At 34.7% G+C, this 15080-nt stretch overlaps 1 protein-coding gene across 16 annotated transcripts in view; it reads left to right on the forward strand.

Moving 5' to 3' along the window:
* Positions 1–15080, forward strand: part of LOC110862265 — a 52733-nt gene that overhangs the window by 23705 nt on the left and 13948 nt on the right. For 6 of the 16 annotated variants that reach the window (XM_035857678.1, XM_035857684.1, XM_035857630.1 and 3 more), the window contains 32 exons: positions 387–392; positions 1589–1686; positions 1788–1807; positions 2023–2124; positions 3067–3078; positions 3617–3737; positions 4133–4239; positions 6186–6209; positions 6504–6621; positions 7361–7487; positions 8081–8200; positions 8663–8843; positions 9332–9350; positions 9628–9677; positions 10024–10057; positions 10194–10228; positions 10315–10332; positions 10416–10429; positions 10532–10690; positions 10833–10958; positions 11030–11111; positions 11185–11270; positions 11910–12094; positions 12219–12315; positions 12386–12408; positions 12485–12512; positions 12593–12643; positions 12804–12923; positions 13003–13169; positions 13846–13906; positions 14091–14115; positions 14792–14857. In XM_035857678.1, coding sequence (XP_035713571.1) covers positions 387–392; positions 1589–1686; positions 1788–1807; positions 2023–2124; positions 3067–3078; positions 3617–3737; positions 4133–4239; positions 6186–6209; positions 6504–6621; positions 7361–7487; positions 8081–8200; positions 8663–8843; positions 9332–9350; positions 9628–9677; positions 10024–10057; positions 10194–10228; positions 10315–10332; positions 10416–10429; positions 10532–10690; positions 10833–10958; positions 11030–11111; positions 11185–11270; positions 11910–12094; positions 12219–12315; positions 12386–12408; positions 12485–12512; positions 12593–12643; positions 12804–12923; positions 13003–13169; positions 13846–13906; positions 14091–14115; positions 14792–14857 — 2482 coding nt within the window. Of the gene's footprint in view, positions 1–386; positions 393–1588; positions 1687–1787; positions 1808–2022; positions 2125–3066; positions 3079–3616; positions 3738–4132; positions 4240–5077; positions 5185–6185; positions 6210–6503; positions 6622–7360; positions 7488–8080; positions 8201–8662; positions 8844–9331; positions 9351–9627; positions 9678–10023; positions 10058–10193; positions 10229–10314; positions 10333–10415; positions 10430–10531; positions 10691–10832; positions 10959–11029; positions 11112–11184; positions 11271–11909; positions 12095–12218; positions 12316–12385; positions 12409–12484; positions 12513–12592; positions 12644–12803; positions 12924–13002; positions 13170–13845; positions 13907–14090; positions 14116–14791; positions 14858–15080 lie in introns of all 16 variants that reach the window. The other 10 variants (XM_035857701.1, XM_035857692.1, XM_035857662.1 and 7 more) reach the window with 5 other exon arrangements.

The raw sequence follows: 15080 nt of genomic DNA on the forward strand, positions 1-15080 counted from the left end.
ATAAATCAATTTTTGTACCAATGGTCTGGAGTTGACTTGCTCGCATATGAACCCACTTAAAAAGTAAATTAGTTAATTGCTATACCACTTATTCCGTAGTAGTGTCTGGCAATTTCTCAAAATGTAGCACATATTTTGTGAAATTAATAGCAATTTGACCCTGCTGCTGGTCTCCAACCTTGATCAAGGCACTATTGTTTCTCTAATTTTGAATTAACTCGAAATTTGAACTACCTTGTGTGCCTTACTTTACCACCAACCAACCAACCTTACCTCTGACGTTTAGGCCACACACACGAGTACATTTAGGACCCTGACCAACCCATAAAACCCTTTTGTCTTGTCTCTTTCACATGTCTCGTCTGCTATTTCTTCTCTTCGGATAGGAATTGGTAAGTCCATATGAATGCGATCACAGTGACGAGTGTGTGCAAGTCAAATATTAGCAAATGCTGTACATTTTCCAATTAGCATCACAAGTTATTGTGTTTCATGTCATGCGAGTCCTAGACTTATGTACATAGATGGCTTTTAGCTTTTGTCCCTCCCCACACCTATAAATTGCTATGCCAAGTAGTATACTTACATATGTAGATCCCCGGATTGCTGCTCGGTTTCATTATGAAAATGGGTCACAGTTAATTAATCCCTTGTAATTGGTGTGAAACGTTGAGACAGTCTGTCGAAAAGTGCACACAATGTAATGAAACAAGGATATTCAACAACTTGTCGCTACTTTGTGAATCTGGCATGCAGAGTGCCAAAATTGCGTGTCAAGCCTCACATGTCACACATGTTTTCATAAAATTGAAAATATACAATATTGAGCATTTTAACAAAGAATTTCCCCGCATGTGAATCATGAAAGATGCTTAATAATCGTCACGCGAGCCACATTTCTGTCACACTAAATGTTCTTGTAAGCACCAGCACGCCATGTTTTACATATAGAATAGGTTGATATTATAGATGTATAGATAATAGGTGCCTAATCATGGTCCGAGTAATAATCTGCCACAGAATTTTCAAAACATGCTAATTTGTTGCATTGTAAAATTATATTTGTCGGTTATGTACATATGTGTGTATGTACACACTTAGATATACTCGCATAATGCCTGAAAGCTTTATATTAGATTTAGACCAGTCACTAAAACTAAAATGCCTTGTTTAAACAAAATTACTAAAGAAAATCTTCTTGAGAACATCTGTTTTCCATCGATTTACTAAAAATAGTTCTGAACGTGTAGTATATATTTAGAATACATGAGCCAATATTAATATTTCAAGGATTTGCAGCTTAAGGCGCTAATAAATGCAAAAAGCTTAGTTTAGGAAAGCGTGAAAGTGGGATATATAATTATGTAGAAAGTGAATACCAAACTTTCTGAGTCGGTATTTCAGGATAATCTGCAGCCTTCAATGTCTAACTAACTAAAGCTGATATAGCAGTAGTCTTCTAGTCTTTATCATCTCTCTGATAACAATTAGAAATGGAATTATGGAGTTGAAAATAAATTTGGACTTTCTTTCTGTTCCTGTTTCTGCTTCAACCATCAACCATTTTGGGATTGGACCTGGATCGCAGAAAATGCACGTGTACAAGAAAACTCTGCAAGCCCTTATATATCCAATTTCAAGTACTACCCCACACAATTTTGTCCTCTGGACGGCCACCTCGCCCACGTAAGATTGATTGTCTTGTGTATTTGCGTATTATTTTACAGATACCAACATAGATAAATTCAATTCTAATATTTTTTTAAATGACTTTGCGGCATAAACAGGTACTGCTACGAGTGCGAAGGTAAGTTTCTATTTAAAATGACTAATTTATCATTAGTTATTTAGCTATTTCTCAACCGCATATTGTGAACAACACAAAAAATTGAGCAAATAAAAATGAAATAAGTAAATATACAAATTAGCTAGTTGATATAGTTGGACGCTGCAAAATATGGCTTTGCCATTTTTCCCATGGAATACTTATAATCTGTCTAATATGTGTCTTTTTTATCTTAGGACTCCTTTGGGGAATCGCAAGACAGGGAGTCCGTTGCACTGAATGTGGTGTCAAATGTCACGAAAAGTGCAAGGATTTACTAAACGCCGACTGTCTTCAAAGTAAGAACTTGATACAATTTCCTGTTTTTTTTGTAACGTCAAAATAATCTAACTAAAATAACTGTGACTATACAAAACTGGTCAGAAATCTTTTTTATTGTCACATACGAGTGTAAATGTATACTTAAATAGGGCAGTAAAATGGTCAAAATCAATGTTTGTACCGTGACGCATTACACACTTCATGATGCTTCGTTTTTAAACTACATACATACATAAATACATTATCATGCGTCATTATACATAAAGTAAACGCCTCTCCCCATTCAATTTTGGGATTTATAATTCAATAATTCCCATCAACATTTATATTTGTTACTTATAATTATCGTGACTAACAATAGAACGAAGAGCTAAGTTGTCGTTTTACATATTTCCAATAAATGTCCTCGTTGTGGTCGCTTTATTTGTGCTCATTTTTTCCAGTTATGTAAGTGTTTCCTCTTCTGTGCTTTATGTGTTCAAATTATCACAGATTATCTTCTCCAAGCATTCTATAAGGTACTCAAGGTTAGCGGTTATAACTTGTAATCTGCTCCTTCCGAAATACATAATCGTAATTGCGTACATGTGCAATTTTCATGGTTCCTCCAAATTGTTGTAATCTACAAGAAAATGTAACTCACACGATCGAAATTCCATGAGATTGCTACTAACCTTGACTACTTTATGGAGACGTTTTCTTTATTTGAATCAAGTAACACATTTTCACCTTATTTTTTTACACGGGTAGTCACACTCGCTCAATATGAATACGATTGTTTCTGACAAACTGTTTTAAGTCTCTAAAAATGGTAAGGCAATTAAGTTGTGAAATGTCTAATGATGATGATTAGGATAATTTAATTGGTGTGTGTATATACAATTGTTGTTACACAATTAACAAGCCCTAATTACTACCGGGCATTGACATGAAATCCTTCATTTCTTACTTGCTGCTAGCCGGATTTACGAGTAAGAACAAAACCCTGGCTGTTCTTCTCTCTTTCTATCACTTTCTCTGTGTGTTTGTGTTTTTGTATATGTGCTTTTGGGAGTTCCAGTATAATAATTAACATAATTGCATTAAAACCGTTAGGATTATTAGTTCTAGTCGTATTCATTCTAATCTACAATCTTTCAAAATCGCATTTGATTTATAAAGCATAGTAGATCAAATAATAACGTAGTTTTAGAGTATAAAAATGTCAATTTCAGTGAATCATGGTTTCTTATTGATTCTCTTTGTTCTACTACAAACGTGGTAAATGTAGTAGAACAATGAGTTCAAGTTTATTATTTGTCAAATCAAAATAACCTTTTAAAAAATACATTTTCTGTCAGTCATGCTTTCACTGTTTTCAACCATGTTTGTTAACAATACTCAAATAATACATATAGCGCTCTTCATCCAAGTAGTAGTCGCGATAGAATTCCCTTTAACGCTGTGCAGCAGGTGATGAGAGAATGTTCTGCTTAAACTGTTTTTAAAACTTTTCATAATTCTTAACAGGAGCGGCTGAGAAGAGTTGCAAACACGGCGCAGAGGACAAGGCAAATAGTATCATCACGGCAATGAAGGAAATCATGAAACAACGAGAGAGGCAGAAACCGGAAATATTCGAGCTCATCAGGTACAATACTTATTGATTTTTGAACTCTTCAACAAGTAAATATGTAGTCAATATACATATGTCTGATCTCTAAGACCTCGTTCATAAAGTCATGTTTACCAACATCGTGTCATTTAAATTCAGTTAAAAGTAATCTCACTAAAAATAAGCACCGTATGTAGTACGTATAACAGTCTACTATTTCTCACGCTGTGACTTTCTCCGAATTGTTTGTGTCGCCTAGTAGCAGGCTTCGTTGGTATTTTGGCATACATTTTTTCTCATTCATTTAACTATAGTATAAAATTCAATTAATTGTACTTAATAATAAACTACAAACAGATTTAGTAGTGAGGATATCTTTCCAGGAGTTCTGAGTAAAGGAAGGATTATAAATTGGAATGCTATATTTTTAGGAACGTGTTTTCTGTAGAAGAGAAAACTCATTGTGGGCACATGAACAAAATAAAACAGTCTGTGTTAGACGGGACTAGTAAATGGTCTGCTAAAATAGCCATCACAGGTTTGTTCCCAAATTTAATCGGCTTTGGTGGGCTAATAAATGGCGAAACTCGTTGACTTCCGGCTGTCTATGTGCCAATGTCCTTCGCTCGCCGCTGTGTATTACAAAAATTGAACGCTCAAACATCTACACACATTCTCATACTGATATTCAGTCTTCTCTATTGATGAATTTTAAACAATATTATATTCATTTCAATGGATTTAGTTTTTTAACCTTGATTCGTACATTTTGAAAACTCCACGAGTATTGTACACATACATTTTCCCTCATTTCAATAGAAATTATTACATCGCTTTATGTGTGGATAGTTCTGCGACAGGTTTAATTGTGCTTAATTTTTAATGTTGTGCTGTTAAATTGGACCTGAACAATGCACGTGATGTCGTGATGTAAGCTAGCACTCCTCGTCGGCGAAAGTGTAATATTTGTGCGATTTTAACTAATGCAAACAGAATGAGTTTAGTGAATTATCTATTTATCTTGTGGCCTTTAGTAAAAAATATAATGTGTTCTTATTGATGTATGATTACAGTCTACATAGGTATAGAAATGGTTGATAATTGTCATTATTTTGTAGGACAATCCGTTCGCACTTGAAAGCTAATTTCCAATGCATTATTCGTGCATTTGAAAAATCTGCATTTGACATTCTGACAAATCAAATATCTACTACTAGTGTTACGCCAATCTGAAAATTTAGTTAGCATAATATATCATAGATTAGATTAGTATATTGTACTAGTCACTCATGGCTACTTTGGTCGCACCCGAGAGAAAAAAATGTGCATCTCTAACCGGTAACTGAAATGTGTATGAGCCTATTTTCACTTCGCAGAACAACATTTTCAGTCGACCCAGACACTCACATTGATAATATAGACCAAGCAGAAGGAACAGTTCTAGAAGGAACGTCAAACTGGAAATGCAAAATTGGCATCACAGGTAGTTTAAAACACGTTGACAGTTTTTCATATGTACATAATTACTAATAACTAAGTCACTCCACTTTCTCCCATTTCCCATCACTCGTATCAAGTCGTATAGTAGTTTCGTATCATCGTATCACTCACACGAATTAACACTTCCCACTTACAGTAAACGCTTACTTGATTCACTTAATTGATTCACGTATGTATGTATGAACTCACTTTTGCATCCTCTGTTAATCAATTCTACGAGTTTATGGAGACATACATGGATATAAATTATTACTAAAGCTTATAACTTGGGAAGTATGAAAATTTATTTACCGCACATTATAAGTGCATTGAAGTATATGGTGTGCAAATATTTTGAACTATGAGACAGTTTACATTGCTGCGATGGTGTACAATATGTTACGATAGTTTTTAGTATTATGGCAAACTTTCTGCTGATGACAATTGTAGAAATTTGACGTTGATATGGTCTGTATGGTTGCATGTTCTATTCATACGTGCTTTTCTATAGCTTTCCTTTTTAATGTATCTCTATTAGTAGTCATTCTCGTCGCTATTCAATGTACATCCACCAAGTAAACAAGCAAAGTATTGCCATCCCTTATACATTGGCTGTACACACACTTTCCATACTCTAAAATTAGGAAATTCAAAAACAAGTAGCACACAAGATGTCTTACGTATTTTGATATTTAATCATGCTTATTTGGCTTCCCTACGCATTTTTCGCAAATTGCAGGCTTGTGTTTGATATAGAAAAGTGTAGTAGGAAAATCCACGTATGTGCGTGTTGTAAAAATAGTTGTGCGTACTGAATGACCTGCTTAGCCCACTGAACCAGCCAAATTGCAACTTAAATATTCCCAAAATGATGCCATGTTTTCAATAACCTAATTGTTTTACTCGTCTGTCTCATTCTCTACCATTCTCCTTGATGACCTTATCTTCTGATTGGATATGGATTGTCACTACCATTCGTGCTATTTTCATATGAAAATGGAACAGTAATTTGTGCACAAGGACTAATTGGTAAGTTCCCGTTTGTTTATAATACAATTGTGAAGCTCGTACTTACAATTGAAAGCCGTTTGAAGCAGTAATACTGATATCAATGGATTCACCCATTACACACATACATATGTACATCCGATTGTGGTATTGAAGGGCCCGCAAATAAGTTCGCGGATAATTGGGTTGACGTTGCGAGGTGGGCCCTTCATTAATACGAACAAAAGAGTATTACTGCATTCATACTGGCTTATCTCTAACTTTGCAACTTTCCGGTCCTTCGGAACATAACACATTTGTGTCTATTTCTTCCAGCGAAAGATAAAAGCGGCACTTCAGACCCGTATGTGACCGTGCAAGTCGGAAAAGTGAAGAAGCGAACCAAAACGATGCCTCAAGAACTCAATCCAGTTTGGAATGAAAAATTTTATTTGTAAGCGGAAATGTGCTTTTAAAAAAACCTGGGTCGCGTTAGCTCCAAGATAATGAGAGGGCTTTCATATGTACGAACGTAATAACGACGACGACGTATTTCATGTCGTTTACATTTCAAAATAACAATAAGTGCCTCATTCGTGCACTTGAGATGTTGAGTATGTACAACACAGTGCCCATTTCATGTTAAGTACAAAGCTTATTTAATGGTGTATTCCATTCGTAATCGTTTTATCCCTCGAGAGATTTATAACAAATCTTTAGGCAACGCAAGAACGGCCAGATATAGGATTATAGCACCTTGCACATTAGGGTACCCTATACAGCCCACCCATTTGTTCAAGGGCTAAAATCTTATACATTTGATGGCTTGTAATGTTTGCTCATTCACAAACAAAAACGTCGTTACCCGGAAAGCAAATGGGCATCCTTGTTCCGTTTAATCATTCATTCATGTGATAAGACCAACTCTATTTGCTTGCCCCAAATTGTCTCTTGGTCTTTTCCAAAACTTGTTTGTTTTTCCTAAAGTTATTTGACATTTCATTTTCGTCCTAAATCTTTGGCGAAGGGCTCCTCTGTGCCATCCTGCTCATGTAAAAGGAATGGATAAACAACTAAAGATTAAAAACTAAATTATGCATAAAATATTTTTACTAGGATGCTTTTACTTTGTGTAAATATTTTCACCCAGGTCGTTGGGTTTTGAAAACTTACTTATATAAATTTATTTACAGCGAATGCCACAACTCATCAGACCGAATAAAAGTAAGAGTTTGGGACGAAGACAACGATCTCAAGTCCAAATTGAGACAAAAGCTTACACGCGAAAGTGACGATTTCCTGGGCCAAACGATAATTGAGGTAAGAGCTCACCCAGCCTGCAATCATGCCGCAACGAATTGAAGAGAAAGTCGAGTGTTGTCCCCTGTTCTGGCAGTCAACAGCTCTTACTTTTCCTCTTATTACTTTGAAATGCTTTCCCTTGGTCTGTGGTCACAGAAAAGCCGAGCAGACTTTGCAGCAGTCAAACAACTAGGAATTAGTGAGATTTGTTGCGCAACTTTAATCCTTTAGACTAATCGATGAGAACGCCATAGTTCAGTGATGCACAGATGTATTTAAGCAGTTGTTGTAACACACTGTGACTTATAAACTGCCCTCCAAGGACCTCCAGCCATGTACTTAACTTTGTAGCAACCTCATTTCATAAGTTCATGAGTTGATGTTTGAAATGCACCATGAACTAATTCGTCAGCTTGTAGTTGTCCTTAAACCGATAATCCGATAAGCTTACGAGTTCACCTCAGAACTTATCTAAAGATCTACAAACTAACCCTATCACTACTAATAATTTACCAAATTCATTTTGTGGGTGGGAATAATTATGCTTTCAGACAAAAGAAAGCAGGGCATAATAATACGTGAGAGTACATATTTTAAATAACTTTTTGCAGGTTCGTACTCTATCTGGTGAGATGGATGTCTGGTATAACTTAGAGAAGCGAACGGACAAATCTGCAGTGTCTGGAGCTATCCGATTGCATATAAGTGTGGAGATCAAAGGAGAAGAAAAGGTATAAAATTGCAAATCCTTGATGGAAATGTGATGTACATATATTTATTTAGAGCACATATATAGTCACTATATGGAGTAATGTCATTTCTTGGTAATTAGTTTAGTTTCTCGCATTCAGTGTTGGTTTATGTAACTTGCACATGTATATGTATGGGGAAATGCGTTTCAGTTTTGTCTTATCTTGTTCTGATGTGGTAACTTTATTACTGCAGTAGCACTACTTTAATATAAAGTTTGAAATCTTTAACCTCCTCAACAGCCATTAACCTTTTAAACTAAAATGATCTCACGTCAGCATGAACCACGTTATGAAAATTGCAAAATTTGCCTGAATGCATTTTTCGTTGTGCGACTAGTTTTCTGGAGTTTCATACATAGATTCATCTGTACTTATTTTTATACGGGAGTGAAACGGGGGTTGATTTATGTACTTTCTACTAAATTATCATAATTTTTCTAGGTCGCGCCTTATCACGTACAATACACTTGCCTTCATGAAAATCTTTTCCACCATTTGTGTGAGATTAACATCGGGATGATGCCACTCCCTTCTGCGAAAGGGGACGAAGCTTGGAAAGTTTACTTTGAAGATCCTGCTCAAGAAATTGTGGATGAATTTGCAATGCGATATGGGATTGAAGGTTAGTGTATCTTACTGTTCTTGCAAAAATCCGTGAAAATTTGCTACAAAATGAGAAAGCTCTACTTTGTGGCGTTAGTATATCCACGCACGGACAGCAGGACGACTCCAATACCTGCTCATTTAAAGCTAATTTAATCGCCAGTTAGATAATACAAATTCACAGAAAATTAAAAATAGATAAATGTATTTTAAAATAAAACAAGAGTTGCATAGTCCACACAAATAAGGATTTCTGTCCACGGTTGATGCGATATGATTAACATTAAGTAGTCCATTTCAAGTTCTTCATAATTTGATTAGCGGCCAAATATGAATTATTTAGTATGAATTATGCTCGTCTCATTCTCTGGAATTTTGTGATTCATTATTGGAAGAGTTCAGTTTTTAATCCAAAATATGAGCAAGATCAAACATGCTTTGCTTACTTTTAATCCTATGTATCACCTTTCAAGGTTACAAAACTGATCTGATTTATTGTCTTTACAGCAATTTATCAAGCCATGACGTAAGTAAAAATTTTGATATGCAAGTTTACCTATGTATGCTTGTGCGTATGCAAGTATTACATTGCACTATTTTAAATCTGATAAGTCTTAGTTCCTTAAAAATCCTAGAAATAAGAGAAACTAATTGTAAACAATAAATTCATATTCGAATTGACTTTCAGTGCATTTCTATCTATTAATATTTCTAAGTCATTGTATACCTACATACATCCATCATGTAAAGTAGTAATACAATTATCAAGTACTAATATACATTTTCTTGGGATAATTTTATAGGAACTTCCACTGTTTGTCCACAAAGTACTTATGCAACAGCGTGCCAGCAGGTACATACATATGATAATGCTATTCATTACCTCCGAGGTCATTCCGGATAAAGCCAAACTAAGCAAATGTTGAACTTGAAGTAATTAAACAATTAAAGTACACTTTTATTTTTTCCCTGGATCTTTATCCTTGGAATGTTCGTATAGACTATAATTCTCCTGTAATAATTTATATTTATATTAAACTACGTCAACAATTTCACTTACTTTTAATTTCTACGTAAGGAAAGTTAAAAAAACAGATTTGAAACTGAGAATTTTAGAGTGGACATTATCCAGAATGACCAAGGTGAAGATTTGTAAAAAAAGTAGTCAAGTTTATGAAAAACATGTAACGCATTTTCAGTAATGAGTACTCTCCTTGCAAACATCAATGCATAGTAAGTGAATAAAATAAGCAAACATGATAAATGTAAAGAAATGAAAAAATTTAAATTAGGATTATGTGCCTGGAAATTGGCAGGAAACTGCTTGCCAAAAAATAATGAATAACAAATTTAATTCTTTATCGTTTAGCTACGCTCACACGACTGCAACATCCGCAGTATCCGGTAAGAAAGATCAGTCAATTATGTATTAATCAGACATTATTGTTCAACTCCTCAAGGCTAATAAATACATTACTTATTTATTTCAGCGTCAGATCGATTTGCTGGTAAGTACCGACAGGCTAAATTTGCTAACAAGTGTATCTAATTACTCACATTAAAAATATCATGCATTTTTATTTGTTTGTAGCTTCAAATTTTGGCGTAAGAAAGAACATCCACAATGTCAAATATATGCAATGAACATTGCGCAAGGATTATCTACATATTTATTTCGACTGCATTTGTATATTTATATCCTTGCAGAAAGAAAAATTTGTCAAACTTCTCGACCAGCTTCACAACTCACTTCGTATTGATTTATCGATGTACAGAAACAACTTTCCAGCCTCCAGCAATGAAAAACTTATGGACTTAAAATCAACGGTTGATTTGTTGACAAGTATTACCTTTTTCCGAATGAAGGTATGCATGCATAAATACAATTTATTTTTATGGAATTGCTTATAAATCATCCATTTTAATAATGTTTCATCTTCTTTTATTGAAATTTTAGTACATTATTGATCAATTTAACTAAAATGTACATATTGCTTGATTTTTGTAGGTTCAAGAGCTGTCAAGCCCACCAAGGGCAAGCACGGTTGTGAAAGATTGTGTGAAAGCCTGCTTACGCTCAACGTACCAATTTTTGTTTGAAAATTGTTACGAGCTTTACTCCCGAGAATTCCAAGTAGGTTTATTGTGGATCACTCGTAATGTGCATTTCAGAATTTGTGTCAAAATATATTTTCCATAATTTAGGTTGATCCAAACGAGCCAAAACGTGAACCTGATGACAATGGACCAAGACTAGATAGTGTTGAATTTTGGCACAAACTGATAGGTTGGTCAGATTTATTGTGTGACGCTCAAAAATCAACAAATAAAATACTAAAAAACGCATTTATATATTTCAGGTTTACTTGTTAGCGTAATAGAAGAAGACAAAAATAGTTATGCCCCGGTTCTAAACCAATTCCCTCAAGAACTTAATATCGGCCAAGTACGTATATATTTTTTTTTACTATTTTTTAACAACTAGTGCGATGGAAATTAAGAATAAAATATTGGGTCTGCCGTGGGTAGCATCCGTTATGTTAAGCCAAGTTCAAGTTACATGGTTGAATAAACCTAGAAAAACAAACAGCTTGTTGAGCTGGGCAACTTTTTTTAATGGATGGACTTTGAGTAAGCCTTGATTGAGAAAAGCAATAAATAAAACGTCAAGCAATGGGTGGATTTTGTCATCTGTATGTTGCAGGACAAGTCTTTGTACTTATAATATGTTTATCAGTTGACATTTGAGATTAAGATTTTACTGTAAATCCGACTGTAATTAAATGAATTACAAACGTGATCATTGATAATTGTTTCCTTTACAAGCTTGACTTTTTTCAAGAAAGATGTACATACCTATGCATGTACATGTGGTCAAGAATTCAAGGTGTTGGTTAGAGCTAAACTACTTGCTACTCTTGAAAATTTCTGAACTTGGGGAATCTGAATGAAGGCTGAAATGAATTTTGAGCATTGTATGCAAATAAGCTATGTTAACGGATCCAGATGTTGGTTTTGATTGTGAGACGATGAAATAAAATCTAACGATGTCATAAATGCATGAATTATTCTCTTTCCTATGTAGCTTTCCGCAGCAACAATGTGGAGTTTATTTGCGGTGGACATGAAATATGCACTAGAAGAACATGAGCAGCACCGCTTATGCAAGTCGTCGGCTTACATGAATCTTCATTTCAAAGTTAAATGGTTGTATAACAACTATGTCAAAGAAGTTCCTCCATACAAAGGATCCGTGCCAGAGTACCCTGCGTAAGTCGTTTGGAGAATGCAATCTTGAATATTTGTTCAATTAAACATCCTCCATACTATATAAAATTGCCTATTCCTTAACACTATGCCTTCCATAATCATTCATGCTTACTTTCTCCGTCAGGTGGTTCGAACCTTTTGTTATGCAATGGTTGAACGAGAATGATGACGTCTCGTTAGAGTACTTGCATGGAGCATTTAAAAGAGACAAAAAGGATGGGGTGAGGAATCATTATAAATAGATTTATCTGACATTAATGCTCTACTTATTTATTTCTAATTATCCAACAGTTCCAAAAAAGCAGCGAGCATGCGTAAGTATACACATACTTAAATTCATCGATAGAAAAATAGGAAAAGGTTATGCTAAATTGTATTTCTTATTTTCAGCTTATTTTCCGTGTCCGTCGTTGATGTGGTAAATTTACAGCACAACTTTCAACTATTTATTTATTCCTTCAATGTATCGATACTCACAAATTTTTCCCACTTATACAGTTTACTCAGCTTACCCAGTGTTTCGATGTCGTTTCGAAGTTGGAATGTCCGGTAAGTGATTTTATTGATCACTGATTCATATTTCATATAACATAATATTCAAATTTAACAATTATTATCTCAATTATTGTTAGTAATTGTCCTACCCTAAGGATGCTCATGGAAGAGAAATTTCGTGTGTGACAATGTCATTCTAATTGTTTCCTTACAGGATCCTGATATTTGGAAGCGGTACATGAAGCGGTTTGGGAAGACCATTGTGAAAGTCTTGATAGCATATGCAGATATTGTGAAGCAAGAATTTCCCCAGCACACAAAGGATGAACGAGTGGTAAATTATATTTTATTAAAACATAAGAATATGTTTTTAAGGACTTTTACTAACAAAATTAACTCTCTCATTGTTGCAGGCGTGCATACTAATGAACAACATCCAGCAGCTTCGTGTCCAGTTAGAAAAATTGTTCGAGGCGATGGGCGGAGAAAAGTTAGAGGAGGACGCAGCTAATATTCTCAAAGATTTACAATCACAACTCAACAATGTCTTGGACGATTTGGCATTACAATTCACGGATAGGTATGCATGACTATGACATCTTTTTAAATTAAATTATTGGACAAGTGGAGTCCCCAATTTGACTTGGTACATTGTATTGCCAGACTTTTGGTTTTCAAATAACTTTCTGAAGTACACCACAGAATGGAATTTTCCATTTCCAGTGTTTTTGCCATTCAGCTTAATTTAGTTTTACTTTAGTAAAAGGAGTGCCGTATTATTTCAGACCCAATTGTCATGTTCAAAAAATTGCTTGGGGCACTGGCGCACGAATATCTTGGTGAACAAAATTGAGATTTGACGACTAAGCAAGCACGACTCTAGAATAATATGAGAACGCTAATGAAGTTAGTACCAAGTTAATGAGTAGTTGAGATTCCATTTTTTGTGTAATGTGGTTTTCTCTCCCCTTTGTTCATGGATTTAAAAAAATGTAAATGTACGTCTCCAAGTTTCACTAATGCATGTCAAGATATTTCGTGCCAGGTTTTGGTTGAATTATGTGTTGAATACTATTCAAGAAACCATCACATACTTCCAACCGCAACTTTCAACAAGTTCTTAACGTGCCATAAAGAACAAAGCAAAAGAAGAAAAGAAAATAAACTCAATCATCCCTACCACGCACTAATACTAATATCCATTTTTAAAATGATGGATGATATGTTATTTATTTTGTGGTTGCTTTTATTTACAGTCTTGAAGGACGCATCACTGATAGTGTGAAGCAATTGGGTGACTTATTACTTGTTGTGAAGGTAAATATGTACATATATATATACTTTAATTTGGGGAATCCACACTTTAATTGCAATAGATTATTTGTATAAAATGTTAACAAAAACAAGTCTCATCGTGCAACAGTGCATTTTTTAAATGCAAATGATGAAATCAGGGATCAAATAAATGAAATATGCAAATGATAAAACTTTATTTTTTCAGGGACAAGGACAAGTTTCCATGTCTGGTAAGAAACCAAGCTTTTACTTGATGAAGATTTCATTACTAGCCACTCCCACAAGAGTATTGTCCAAGTCTCCTTATGCTGCCCCATGCACCTGATTTGTGTATAAATATGGTTAAAACATCCAACTCTTAACTACGTGTGGTAAATATAAATAGTAGGCCCTTATAGAAAGTTCATTTTCTGGCTTCCGTGCAATTTAGATTTTAATTAGTATTCAAGGTGAAAGTACTCAAAGCACAAAGAATGTTTAATATTTTGTCACTACTACGAGTGTTTGCATGTCAATAAAAATATTTGAGACGGATGTGGGCTTCCTTGTGTAAATTCCATGTATTTCGCCGTTCCAGGCTATCGGAATTTATACAAACATAATTGAATCCAATTCCCCATTCTTTTGTACCATTTCAACAATGATTTGAGATTCTAAGAGATCTAATCTAAGAGATTTGGGCCATCATGTCTACAACATGACCAGAGGAAAGAATTATAGTAGTAGTGACTAATGAGATCAGTAGTACTTACTTACATACAATCTGTGAATACGAACAGTGAAGAAACCTATCGTCATCACACAACTGAACATGCATATTTAACCTTAACCTTATAGACATGACGGTTAATTGTCATATTTACATTACAGTATTCATATTTTGAAAGCGTTTTGCACTTTTTACAGCAACAAGAAATCAAGTCGCAGCCGAAGCTGATGAAGTCCTTCGACCACTAATGGACCTTCTCGATGGTAAGTTAAAGTTTTGGCAATTCACATCACATTCTGCTGAGTGATACCTAAATGCACCTCAAACTGCAATACCAATTTCATACATAGACCCATCATTTATGTTAACCTCAAAACTAAAAAAAACAGGTTCATAGTTTTAGAGAAAAGTAAAATACAAATTTTTTCGAGATTTACGACATAATTAATTGCACAATTTTAAGCACATTCCGTCCGAAAAGAAGGG

The sequence above is a fragment of the Folsomia candida genome, unplaced genomic scaffold (genome assembly GCF_002217175.1).
Source record: "Folsomia candida strain VU population unplaced genomic scaffold, ASM221717v1 Fcan01_Sc001, whole genome shotgun sequence".
NCBI lineage: Eukaryota > Metazoa > Arthropoda > Collembola > Entomobryomorpha > Isotomidae > Folsomia > Folsomia candida.